The sequence below is a fragment of the Natrix helvetica genome, assembly GCF_964273705.1.
Source record: "Natrix helvetica genome assembly, chromosome: 2".
Taxonomy (NCBI): Eukaryota; Metazoa; Chordata; class Lepidosauria; order Squamata; family Natricidae; genus Natrix; species Natrix helvetica.
Window position 1 is genome coordinate 173,322,289 of NC_138552.1, and position 14,054 is coordinate 173,336,342.

The 14,054-nt window shown below is 43.7% G+C and overlaps 1 protein-coding gene across 1 annotated transcript in view; it reads right to left on the reverse strand.

Moving 5' to 3' along the window:
- The window catches only part of ME1 (malic enzyme 1), a 111,467-nt gene extending 98,908 nt beyond the window's left edge, over positions 1-12,559 (reverse strand). Inside the window, exon 1 of the mRNA XM_081945721.1 lies at positions 12,107-12,559. Coding sequence (XP_081801847.1) covers positions 12,107-12,193 — 87 coding nt within the window. The 5' untranslated portion in view covers positions 12,194-12,559. The remainder of the gene's footprint in view (positions 1-12,106) is intronic.
- Positions 12,560-14,054: the final 1,495 nt, after the last annotated feature.

The window sequence follows — 14,054 nt, forward strand, 5'->3', positions numbered from 1 at the left end:
TGTAAAATGTCAAGATTCAAACAATATGTTTGAATTATCATACTTAATTACCACGTATCACTCTAAGCCATCTTTTATTTAATCATGATTTTTTGAGTCAATCACAATTTGAAGGCTGCATCCAAGTAATAGTTTATAAAGCATAATAGCAAAGTTAAATGTACTAAAGCAAAACCAAAACAAATTACTTAATTTAGAATGATGCACAAATGCTTATGGCAAGTATATTCCTTTCTCCCATCCCCTCCTCTTTTCTCCCTTCCCTTCCCAGAAGGCATGGAAGGGGATGCCATCTGGTAGGGAAGAGAGCAAAGTGCGCAAGTGACCAGTGCAATGTGAGTACAGAGGGACCAGCAAAGAATCCACAGGTGAGGGAAACTGACTAGTCTGCCAAATTTCCCGTTGACTTTCTCTCTTCAAGCTTCCTAGGCAAGAAGTTGCCCATCCAAAGCCAGCATACAGGAAGTGGGGGCTGCAAGTTGGGGAAGGTGCAAGAGAATGTGCAAAGAGACTGGCTGAGGGTGCATTTACAACCTTCCCTGCCAAGTTGACTTTCTCCATGCAAACTTCCCTATTGACTTGAGGGAAGCTGTCAGGCAAAGTTGATAAACATGTGAGTGCAGCTGACCACGGCTGGGCAGCGATGGTCCTGAAGCGGCAACAACTTCCCCAAATTTCATTCCCACAGGAGTCATGGATCCTAGCAATCTGTAGGTTAACATGCCTTCCAATATCGCCCAATTGTAGGTTATAAATCAAGCAGAGACAAGAGTTTTAGTAGTATACAGATGGTCTATATTTGACAGTAACTAAAACAGCAGAGATTGCTTGAATTTTGCCCTTCTTTTTTTCATGCTTGCTTATATTGATTACAACCTATATGGAATCCATAAGAAGGAACATGGGAATTCTGTCACCAATTTCTTTGGTGGGCATCAAAGATACATTACAGAAGCTTGCAAAAAAAAAAAACTTCTGGATTCACCACAAATCCTTATAGACCTATTTTTTTATTACTGGAACTCTAAACATCAATATTATGGAATGATAAACATCATTCCATAATGACGCAGTGGCTCAGTGGCTAAGATGCTGAGCTTGTCGCTCAGAAAGGTCAGAGGTTCACCGGTTCGAATCCCTAGCACCACATAACAGAGTGAGTTCCCGTTACTTGTCCCAGCTTCTGCCAACCTAGCAGTTCAAAAGTATGTAAAAATGCAAGTAAAAAAATAGGAACCACTTTGGTGGGAAGGTAACAGAGTTCTGTGCGCCTTCGGTGTTTAGTCACATGACCACCGAGACATCTTCGAACAGGCTGGGTCTTTGGCTTAGAAACGGAGATGAGCAGAGTCGGGAACGACTAGCATGCATATGCAGAACCTTTTATGCATCATTTCTGTCTAAAAAATGATTAACAATTCACTATATTCAGTTATAGATGCCTACATTCCTCTCAAATTGTATCATTTAAATGCACGTTTCCACCACGTCTACATGACGTAATTTGAAAAGTAGAAATATCTCATCTCACTAACAATTAAGAAATAGACTTTGTTATAATCAGAAGTGAAAAGCAAGAGACAAGCAAAAAAACAAAACGTCCCCCCTATAGATATTTCAAGGAATTGATAGGGCACCTTTATTTCAAAGAATTCAAGTTGATATCATTGTTCTGCCTCTCCAATATTATCCTCACAATATGATATAAAATGTTTTTATTCCAAAAGAACAAAGATTGTAGAATAAAAGACTACATGGGGAACAGCTGAAATATACACTCACTGTCTCACTTTACACATACAATTTGCTTCTTTTCCCTCTGTCCTTCTCAGAAACCACTGCTAGTCACTAGTATTCTAGAGTTTAGTAAAAGCAGTTTGCAGACAGCTGATCATCTAATTGCTAGTTACAAGATGGACTAGGGAAAGATTGCCCAGTTAATTTTGTGGCACACCAGGGATTTATAAAGGAGGAGGAGAAAATAATAGGTATTGTTGAGGTACAAATAACTTTTCTGGTATTAAAATCACTAGGTGTTCTCATGGCACTCTTTCAGCTTTTATGCCAGGTTCAGTATGACACTAACCTACTTTTAGCATTATTTCAACTTACGTGTCAATCATGTCTGGTACAAATAGACATTTATTGCAGTATCTGTCACTCCTGGCTGACGTGCCAGAATAGGTACACATCCCAAAGGAAAATGCTACTGACAGATCAGAGCAGAAGCTCAAGGATGATTCCAAAATACTGGTTCCCTGTTTGTTGCTAAGATTTCCATGAAGAAAAAATAATGTTGGTCCTTACCTGAAAGGTTTTTTTCGGTAGACGAGAGGGAGAGGCGACTCCTGGGATATTCTCAAAGCCTGATTGGTCCAAAGACTGAGGGAAATCTCTTTTAACATCCTCCTTTCCCTGTTGGCTCCCAGTTCCTCAAAGTCTCTTGACCAGAAACATGCTGCCAAAAAACCAGACAACAGCAAGAAAGACCACCCCACCGCCCCTCACCCCGACTGACTACCTCATGCGTCTAACTGGGGCAGGATGTCGCCCCTCCCTCTCGTCTACCAAAAAGAAATGTTCAGGTAAGGACCAATGTTCTTTTTCCGGTAGACTCGAGGGAGGGGCGACTCCTGGGACGTACCCAAACTCAGTCCCTGGGAGGGAAACTAAGACCCAGGGGGAGGGGCAGTTGCTTCCTGCTGTAGAACCCTATGCCCAAAGGACGCCTCGGCTGATACGAAGGCATCTAGCCGATAGTGTCGGATGAACGGAGTCGGGGATGACCAAGTGGCCGCCCAACAAATGTCTTCAAATGGAGCCCCCATAGCCCATGCAGCTGTATTAGCAGCACTCTGAGTGGAATGGGCCGTGATCCCCGAAAGGGGGGGGGCTGAGGACTCATAAGCCATAGAGATGGCTTGACATAACCACCTGTCAATAGTGGCAGAGGAAACTCTGGCCCTCAAGGAGCCGGGCTGGAATGAAATAAAGAGGGCCTCAGACCTATGGAAAGATGACGTGTGTCGGAGGTAAATGCACAAAGCGTGACAAACATCCACATGGTGCCAGAGGCGCTCCCTCTCATGGGAGAGAGCTGGGCAGAAATTGGGAAGGTTGACCTCCTGCGCTCTATGGAAGGGCGAATTGACCTTTGGAAGAAATGTAGGGTCCAACCATAGGACCACTCTATCCTGGTGAAACTGGCAGAGGTCGTCCTTAGATGACAGAGCCCTCAATTGGGAAATACATCTGGCTGATGTCACGGTGACAAGGAATGCCACCTTGAGAGATAGGAACTTAAGGTGGACAGTGCGCAAGGGCTCAAAGGGATCCCCCGTCAAGGCCCTAAGAACTAGGGGCAGGTCCCAGGATGGGAGGGGGCTGTAAATTAGCGGCTCCCCTCAGAAATCGCTTGACCAGAGGATGGTGGGCCAGAGATGAATGGTCATCCCCTGGAAGAACCGAGGCTGTAAGGTGTTGTGGGAGAGATCCCTGTCCAAAACCTTTCTGAAGGAATTCAAGGATTTGAGCAACCGAAGCCTCGGTCGGAGAAACCACTTAACAAATGCTGACCACATGGAATTATAAATCCGTGTGGTTGAGGGGCGTCTGGATGCCTCAATGGTCGTTATGACTCGGGAGGACAAGTTGGCCCTCCTTAGGAGACTCCGCTCAAGCGCCAAGCAGTGAGGTGGAGCCACTGGAGCTCCGGATAGATCAAGACCCCCTGGTGCAGGGAGAGCTCCTCCTGAGGAATCTTCCAAGGGGGGAAGATGGAGAGCTGGACGAGGTCCGCAAACCAAGGCCATCTGGGCCAATGTGGTGCTATCAGAATGATGTCTGCCCTCTCTACCACTACCTTCCTCAGGGTCCCTGGTATCAGAGGAAGAGGGGGGAAGGCGTATAGTAGGCCCATAGGCCATTTGCTCCAGAGGGCGTCTGTCCCTTCTGCAGTCCGAGTCAGAAATTGAGAGAAAAATCTTGTGAGCTGGTTGTTTGCCGGGGTCGTAAACAAGTCCACCAACGGGAAGCCAAATTGATGACAAATGTTCTGGAAGAGGTTGGGTAGAATCTGCCACTCCCCGTGGTCTATAGTCGCGCGGCTCAGCCAATCGGCCTGGTGGTTGGCCATGCCCGAGATGTGTTCCGACACCACTGACACTAGATGTCTCTCTGCCCAGGAGTCGAGCTTCAGTGCCTCCAGCCAAAGGGCTCTGGAATGAGTCCCCCCTTGACGGTTTATGTGGGCCTTCGTGGCCACATTGTTTGTCAAAAGAAGGATGTAGCAGCCCTCTATCAAACCTCTGAAAGTTGGAGGGCCAGCCGGGCTGCCTTCAGTTCCAACCAGTTTATATTGTGGCGCAGGTCTGACCAGGTCCAATGACCTTGTGCCATCTTGGAATCCATGAGCGCTCCCCAACCGAACAGGCTCGTGTCTGTAGTGATGGTCACCTGATCCAGCTCCCAAAACTCCAATCCACGTTGAAGAGCTGGGGACAGCCACCACCGCAGGGATAGACGCACATCCGCTGGTAGATGGATGAGTCATGGTGAGTTACTCATGCGCTTCCGCTGGAACGGGATGAGGGTCCACTGGAGAGCTCGGGAATGAAGCTGTGCCCAGGGGACAATCCCTATGCACGACACCATCTTGCCAAATAGGTGGGCCAAGGTCAGGATGGAAACTGACCACCTTGCTCATACCTGCCTTGCTAGAGACTGAAAATTGGCAAGTCGTTCTGGGGATAGTCGAACCATGCCCGCTATGGAGTCTATCACAGCAAAAAGATTGGGAAAGGCTGGAGGCTCCGGAAGGACAGTCTCTTCGTCCTCCAAAAACCCCATGTCCTGGCGAGGGTCGTCCCCTAACACTGAGTCCTCACTAACCACTGAGGGGGAAGGGGGTCTCGCAGCTTGAAGTCTATGTTCAGAGGAGCTCCTGGCCTGTTGTGAAACCTGGGGCCTAGGCTCCCTTGGAGGAGGGCGTTCCCTTAAGGCAATTGCAGAGGCAACTCCTTTTGAAATGGCTGAAGAAATAAGCCTCTTAATGCTCTCAAGGAGCAACTCCAGATCCTCATACTCATCCTCAGAGTGTCCTGGAGCAGGTCCCTGTGGAGCTAGGTTGTAAGGAGGGTGGAAATCCCAAGATGAACCTTCTAAGGGGTACCTAACGACCTCCCTGGTCCCCTGAGGAGAGACAGGAGGGGATGGAGAAATTTCCAGACCGGTTTGCCTGGGGGCCCAGTGGGAGAGATAGAGGGGGAAGAAGGACTGAATCCCCTGGGAGGAGAGGCAGACTGATAAGATCCAGGCCTTAAGGGGGATCTGGATCTGTTTGGAGAAGAGGGCTTGTTGGCCTGGGCCTGTTGTTCCACCCTAGCAATCCTCGTTTCCAGGGCCTGCTGACGTCGGTTTTCATCTCTCTGGCTTGTTCTGCTGAAGGTTTAGCTGCCGCTGCCCTAGTTCTGGGACCAACCATTACTCCCTCCTCGGCCTTGTTGAGGGAAATCCCAGGGGCCTGTGAAGTGGCAAGCCTGCTCTCCGTCATTTGCGCCACTCACAAGTCCTGAGTGTCCTTGTCTGCCCAGAGTCACTAGCCGGTGCAAGGGCCTTGCGGGAAAGGATCGGCTGCCAAGGCTGAAGCTTGCCAGCCCAACTCCGAACGCGGTGCAAGCTGATGTCCTAGGGCCAGAAAATGGCCGCCTCCATGTGCACTTTCAAAATGGCCACCGGAGGCTTCTGCATGCATTAAAAGGCTTCTTTTCTTCAGCCGTGGCTTGATTTTGCTTGCCGCAGCTCGCTTCGCTCAGGCGCGGTTTCCCAATGATAACTGAAGCTGCCCCCAGCCTAACTGGCGCCTTTAGCTTACAGCCCTTCCCGTGGAGCTGCCGAAATGGAGCCTGACACCCCCGCAGTTCCAGGGACCGGTCAGAGCTCCCAGTGCTCACGAGGAGAGAGCGGAACGCCAATTAGCTCTCCCTTGGCTTGCTGCAAGACGGAGGACCCTGTCCCTGCAAGGTAGCAGCTCAATGATTTGGAATTTAAAGTAGCCAATAGATCGAATTAAGAATCAAATAGCTATTTACTCACTCTTACTGGGAACCACAAGCAGTGCTTGGACCAAAAGACTGAGAGGAACTGGGAGCCAACAGGGAAAGGAGGATGTTAAAAGAGATTTCTTTCCCTCAGGCTTTGGACCAATCAGGCTTTGAGAATATCCCAGGAGTCGCACCTCCCTCGAGTCTACCGGAAAAACTGTTAATCAAAGAAGCCTTTGACATTTGAATGCAGGGTGGGTCAGGCACAAATCTTAACATACAGTATACGGATAATCTTCAATACATGAGAGCAACTAGGTAGGACTGGAATTTCCATCACTAAGCAATTATGTGGTAAAGGAAGAATGAATCAGTTAGCAATGACAATCCTTGGAGTCCTGTTTGCCAGTAACTGCATTCACAGTTGTTAGGCTAGGCAGCTTCCTGCCAGTTTCCCCACAACTGAAGTCAGTGGGAAAGGTGGTAGAAAACTGCAAGTCACAGGTGTACAGGCAGGTAAATAGTTGTTGCTGGGTGGGGAAGGGAATAAGGGTGTGTAGGAGGGTCAGGGAGAGTGCACAAAAGGTACAGCAAGGCAGGAGGAGGATGCAAAAGAGTGTGAGGAAGGGCTAATTTAATAATGTATTTGATTACACACTATCCAAGCCCAAATGACTCTGGGTGATTTACAATACATGCATTGGAGATGCAAAAAGCAGCTCAATGGATATAACTTCCAAGACACGGAGGTTTTTGAGCCCTAACTTCATACCCTATAAACAAAGAAGAAACTAGAAATAAAGATTACAAATATCTATAACAGAAAGCATTTTTGTTTGCAGTTTTGCAATATGGCTCCTAATGATGCGCAAGAAAATAATCTGCACATAAGTAAAAAAATTAAGAATCCTTGAAAAGTTACATATGGTTTCATTTCCCCTAAATTATCTTGCATATGTTATGAAAGAAACATAGCCCAATTTTCTATCTTTGGAACTAGGATTCCTGTTTCCAAATAAGAATGAGTCTGCATTATAATTTTCAAGACTGACAGAAAATAAGTGATGCATATGTCAATGATCTCCTAGGAAAATAAAAGGTTAAATATCATTTTCACAGCATTTAATTAAAATAGCATCACCAAACTTCCCTGTTATTTCCACAAGGAAATAGACTTAGCCTTGAAAATGTTCTATTTAACTAAACTACTGATAGCTTGTCTATCTTCCTTCCTCTGCAAAAACACTGAGCCTCGTATTTAAATTTTAGTTATTGACTGAAAAGTATGAATGTTATAAAGAGGTTCAGAATATTAAGTTCCACTCTGCCAGTTATATTATCATATGTTGCACCTAGACCCAAGGTTGTTAGATGTTAAAGACAAGGTCTTTGTAGAATTTTCAGTGACATTTATTCCTAAATTTAATCAAGGGCCACAAGTACATGCTATCTTTTAAACTGTATGCAAACATGATGGAAATATTTTCACATCCTTATAGACTAATGATGGCCACTTCCATCACCCACCCAAACTAGAAGTTTCTTAAAGAACAAGCATGGGTTTAATAGGTAATGTTCAAGTCCAGCTCTTGAGAAATAATTTCTCACTCTTATTCGCAATCTGATGTCCTAACTGATAAAAAGAAATCAGGTGAAGCAGAGCCAAATAAATTATAGGATGGATTATAGGAATAAAACTAAATAAATAAAGGTAAGAACCTAATAATAATATAAGTTCAGCACACCAATATGTAATCATCAAAAGACCAACCTCTCTCAAACATTTTGCCTTGGATGAACCCTTGAAACAATTTATCACATTTCAGGGAAACCCTATATAAAAATCATTTTAAAGTATGAAAATTTCATAATACAATCACTACTACTACAATCTACAAAATCTCTCATATTTAAAAACATATACAACATATAGCAAAGTGGCAGCTGGCAGCGGAATCACACCACATAAAAATCCCCACCGCTATGAAAGATAGCATTATGCAGCAGGAGAAGTTCAAAAATACATTTGTTCCCATCACATTCTCTCTTGGAAGCCCTAGGAATCTCTCATGAAACCCCAGTGAGAAAGGCTGGATTTGATTGATGGCATTCTTCCATTGCCAAATGGAAATATAGTACTTTCTGTTCAGCACCTTTTGCAACAACTAGTACAGATTTAAACTCCAACCTCCAAAACTTAAAAAAGGGCTTTAAGGGAAAATCAGGAAATAAAGATGAAGCACAAAGCATAACTTCTCCAATTTTCTGAGTTCACAAAACAACACAGGCTGAGTTTGTTAAACTTGCTGATCTGAACTATGATTAGCTACTGGTTCAATGTGCTATATAAGCATGCTCAGTGGTTTAACATCCTTGCAATACATCGACAATTTGGTAACTCTTCTTTGTGAAAGACTGTTTATTTTTCACTGCTTTTATTTTTAAAACAGAAATATGCTTATTGATAAAGATACGTACAGAGGAAAGAAATAAAGTTGACTTAAGTGATCATATATAGCAAAGTATGCTCCATATTATTTGATTTACAGTACCTGTAACATATGTATTTGTGTGTGTGTGTATGTGTGTGTGTGTGTGTGTGTATGTACATATATAATTTTTATTTTATTTTAATACAAGCAATCCATTGTCCATTAAACAGTGTGTCGCCTGGGTACAAATATCTTGTGCAATAACAATTCAATTTTACAACCATACTCATTATTTATTTGCTCATGACCTAATACTGCTATACATTAACATATCTGATACTATAACAATCCTCTTCTTAAGTTATTTAATTCTATTAATATATTTTCTATATTTCACTAATATACTTTCATTGCTAACTTTCATATTTGTTCACTAACCATCGGTAGAATAGTTCCCATATACTACGGTATAATATTCAGTTTGCTCCTTCTCTTTAATTGCAAGTGTTAATCTATTCATTTCTGCACATTCTAATATTTTCCTAATCACATTCTCATTCGTAGGAATCTCTTCACTTTTCCAGTGTTGTGCAAATACAATTCTAACCTGTAACATCTTAGCATTACAGACACACCTTATTATCACAGCAGGTGGCAGCATCTACCTGACCTTGTCTAATTTAAGAAAAGCTAAGTAGAGTCAGACCTGGATATGACTTAGAAACAAGACTACTACACAGAAAATCCAAGGGCTCTATGTAAATTAGATTTAAAAGTTTTCTTTTAAATGCAGTGGCAAACTATGTCCATATTTTCCTCAGACATCTTCAGGTAGTCATTAATAGTCAAATTCAACATAATGGGAACTTTATTTGTTTCCATTATTATTAGGTACATTTCTTTATTTTAGAAATGTATAAGGTTGGTTAACTCTAGGTGACATACAGTAAAAACCATTATACAATATTTTTTTAAAAATCCTAAATTCCATTAAAAGTTGGAAAAGTACAACCTATGCAGTGGTGGGTTTCAATTTTTTTAGAACCTCTTCTGTAGGTGTGGCCTGCTTTGTGGGAGTGGCTTGCCAGCCATTGGACTGGATGGGAGTGGCTTGCCAGCCATGTGACCAAGTGGGAGTGGCTTGGCAGTCATGTGACTGGGTGGGTGTGGCCAACTTGTAAAATGTGGTGAAACTCCCTTAACAATGCTCTTGCTTAGCAACCAAAATGTTGGCTCAGAAACTCTGGCATTTGAAGCACGCAAGTCTTAAAGCTGTCAAGTTACAAGACCCTTGCACCCCTAACCCTTTAGGAAAAATAAACCCAGGGGTGTTCAAACTTGACAGCTTTAAGGCTTGTGGACTTCAACTCCCAGAATTCCTCCTCCAGTCATGTTGACTCAGGAACTCTGGCATTGAAGTGTGCAAGTCTTAAAGCTGTCAAGTTACAAGACCCTTGCACCCCTAACCCTTTAGAAAAAAGCCCCAGGGATGTTCAAACTTGACAGCTTTAAGACTTTAAGGTTTAGATAGAACTCTTAGAGGCAGGCGGGGCGATTGGTGAGCCAGCCAATCAGTGAGTGGTGGGTGGGGCAAGCATGGTGCGGACGGGCGGGGGAAGGGAGTTGGAACCGGTTCTAAACAGCACGGTAGATTTGTGGAACGTCTTCTATAGAAGAGGTTAGAACTGGCAGGAACCCACCCCTGAACCTATGGGAAGAGCAGTGGTGAAAATTATACCCAAATTACTGCCATTTGAGCAAAAAAGCTGAAAGAAGCTAGTTGCACAATAATGGAGGTTTCATTTCCATTATCCTAACATAATACAAGATGACTTGAATTTTTCACCATCAACATGACTGCAGTTCTATGATTACTTCTCCCATAAATAATTCCCATTAAATACAATGGGAAATCAATTCTCCTGAGGAAAACCTTGTTTTGCTTTCTACATGAAAGAAGCCCTAACCAAGGATTTTATCCTGTCTTTGATGGACCAAGTATTTTTACCATTTTACTACATGGCAGGGTATTATGAAACTTTTATAAAGCTGTGCAGTAATACTCCTCAGTTCCTGCTCTCAAAAACAAAAAAAATAAAAATATAGTAACATCCATGTAGATCCTAAGTTCAATGTGAATTTAGCCAGTTCAACAGGGCTCTAGCCTGTTAGCCTTCTTTCTGCAAATTTCACCTTCATCCCATATTAAGTACCTTTTTTATTACATTGCATTCCACCTCTTTGTGGCCTTATCCAAAAGGTCTGGTAGTTTAGCTCTAATCAGATGAAGCACTATGTAGAATGTTGCTTGGATTGTTATATAGCCAGTTGAGGTAGTGTAGGAATAGACTTTAAAAAAAATGAAAGTGCACCTAGACAGGAAAAATCAAACAGTACGTTCTCATGATAGAGACATTGCTTAATCTGGCTGAAAAAGCCAGATATTGTTGATAACAAAAAAGCTAACTAAGATTTGATTATTTGTGTACAGTATACACACCTTGAAAAGATTTACACTGTAAACAGCTACACTGTACATCCCTAAGAAAACAATGTGGATGGGTGGTACAAGGTTGGCTTAAGAAGGTACACTGTACAATACAGGCAGTCCTCGACTTACAACAGTTCATTCAGTGACCTTTCAAAGTTACAACGGCACTGAAAAATGTGACTTATGACCACTTTTCATTTTTATGGTTATGGTTATGACTTTTGCAGCAACCCGTGATCATGTGATCAAAATTCAGACTCTTGGCAACTGGCTCCCATTTATGACTGTTGCCGTGTCCCGAGATCATGCGATTCCGTTTTGCAACCTTTTGACAATGGGGAAGCCAGATTCACTTAACCACTAAGTGAGCTTAGTTGCTAACTTATCAACTGCAGAGATTCACTTAACAACGGTGGAAAGAAGGGTCGTAAAATGGGGCACAACTCACTGAAAAAAACGCCTCCCTTAACAAGAGAAATGTTGGGCTCAATTGTAGTCGTAACTCGAGGACTAGCCGTACTTTCTGTTGACTACTACTAAGAGCTGCCAGTGTCCCTTTAACAGCGCGTTGCCCTCCATCCTTTGGAACCGCTTCGCCTGCTATTTTCAGCATTGTTTTAAAAGCAAAGTGTTGAAGACCCCAAAGCAGCCGGTCCCCCTTTCCATTCTAGCCGCCTTTCTCTTGTACGTGAAGTGTTGCCTTTTTTTAGTTTCACGCACAACCCGTCCAGTCGGCGGTTAAACTCCAACGGAGATCGGCGTGTCTGATCCTGCCAAGAAGAGCCCAACCAATCGACGGAGCCTGGGTTCAAATTACTGGGGAAAGCGGCTGCGGGGCCGCTACGTTCCTGCACCGGGCGGCCGGGTAGTTGTTGTTTCCCTCTTCGCTGACAGGGCGAGCGCCGAGGCGGAGCCAGCGCAGAAAAAATACAAGCCGGCTCGGTTAAGCCAAAAAAAGAAGCGTGGAAAAAAAATGCCATGCCCCCAAAGAAGAGTCTCGGCGCCCAGAGAGAAAACTCGCCTTGCTTTGGAAGCCCGTCCCGGGAAAGCGAGCCGGACCTGGGCTCCCCCGTTGCTCTCCCCCCCCCCAGGCAGCCGTCCTCGCCCCGCCGCGCCCCTCTCCTCCATCCAGCCACCCTGACCTTGTTGAGGGCTGGATCGCGTAAAACATCGCAGCCCCTCTTGGTGGTCCACCTAGGTTTCCTCTCGGCAGGTGCGGCGGCTTCCATGCTCTTGGCCCGCCGGTTGCTGAGCAGGGGAATCGCTGGTGGGGCCTCACCGGTCGGCGGATGAGACGCCTGTTGCCGGTGGTTGGTGCTTATGGCCGGGGCTGCTGAGGCGGCCGCCTCTCGGGAGGAGGAGGAGGAAGAGGGAGAAGGAACAGAGCTTCCCCAACTGCCTCCTCCTCCTCCTCCGAGGTCAGTAGGGCATTGGGAGTCGCTGAGTCATTCCGGAGGAGTTGTTGGAAGCAGCGCGGAGGCACTTAAGGTGTTTCCACGGCGGAGGGCATTATCGGTGAGGGGCGCAGACTCCCATGGATCCGGGTGGCATCGTTTTCCTTGCCCGCACCTTAGATTCACACCTGCGGCACCCAGTCCTTGGGAAACCTAGGGTGCAAAGATAATTTGAAGTGAAATCAGCCCCTTCAGCAAATATTCAAACGAGGTTGAGTGCGTGCTGGTGTATAAAAAGGTAGTTAAGTTAGTTAAGAGTTGTCATAAGTTTAGGACAGGGGAGTAGGAAAGAACTGGTCCTTGCAAGCCACCCTTCTGGTCAGTAACTGCTGAAACCAAGAGTGGGATTTCTTGCTATGCTGAGATAGGAAGCAAATTTAAAAATATAGGCCCTAGAACAGGTTTATGGCTTTAAAAACAAACTGCAGATACTCTTAGAAACCTACTGTCACCCACAATTGAGCTAGTCTTGCCTCTTTTGTGATCTTATCCCCATCCCACCATGGTGACACCTGCCATAAATAGTAAAATATTTCCAGGCAAATTTAAGTTCTGTGGTGATTTTGGAACAAGAAGTGTGTGAGTAGGCTATTTTGTCACGTATTTATTAACTCATGAATAAAATAAAAAAACAATTGTATGCATTTAATTGCTTTACTATTTGAGCATATTTTCTTTCATTGCACTTCATGCACAACACCAGTTTGCAAATTAATACGATAACAACATAATCTCTCCAAATGTGTTAAATATATTGTCCAGTCTATTTAATAGTCTATAATACTTGGCAACCAGATTCAGTTTGGATCCTTCATATTTAATATGTGGCCAGCATTTCTTCATTAGGTAAAATCATTTTGAGCTTTAAAATGCTAATAATTTGTAATAATTTGTAATATGCAATATTTTTGTAGAAAAAAAACTTTCATAAAATGTTTTTGGGCCGGCTTCACTTTAGGATTCAAAGATCAGCCCTGAGAACTGCATGGATGTTTGATTTGTAGGTGTCAGGAAATACCTCTTGTACTTTCTGGAAAAGATTTTCTGTCACATCATTTTATAATTTACCTAAAATGGTGTCACCTTACAACTTAACTATGTGCTGCTGAGTGTGCTAAGCTTGCAGAGACATCAAGGCATTAATGAAAGTATAGATTCTTCAGCACACATATAATTTATCTGTAATAAGAGCCTATAGTATTGCTGGTGCAATTTAAATATAATTTAGCTTATTTAATGTTGTCATTTCATCTATTTCCCATTTCCAGCAAAAACAGAGAAAATCTGTTGTTACAAAGAAAATATCTTGCCTTTTTATTTATAAGCAGGTCTAGAATCAAACACCTTTTTTCCTTTAGTAAAAAGTAAGTTGAAAGGATGAGGTAAAATGCTTTTACAGCCCAGTGTTTAGTTGCTTATCACAAAATAGAACACAGTTGTCTTGTATTTGTTTATGTTGCTACGGGAAATTCAGTATACAACTGTGCTCCAATGCAACAATTGCTGAGAGACAGAGGATGTTTCTGGCTATATTCTATGCTCTAAAAGTGGAATGACTGTTTGGTTGAGTCAGCTTTCTAGCCATATGAGATAATGAGTGCCAGGCTGAAACTCTTAATCCAGCAATAATTACCAT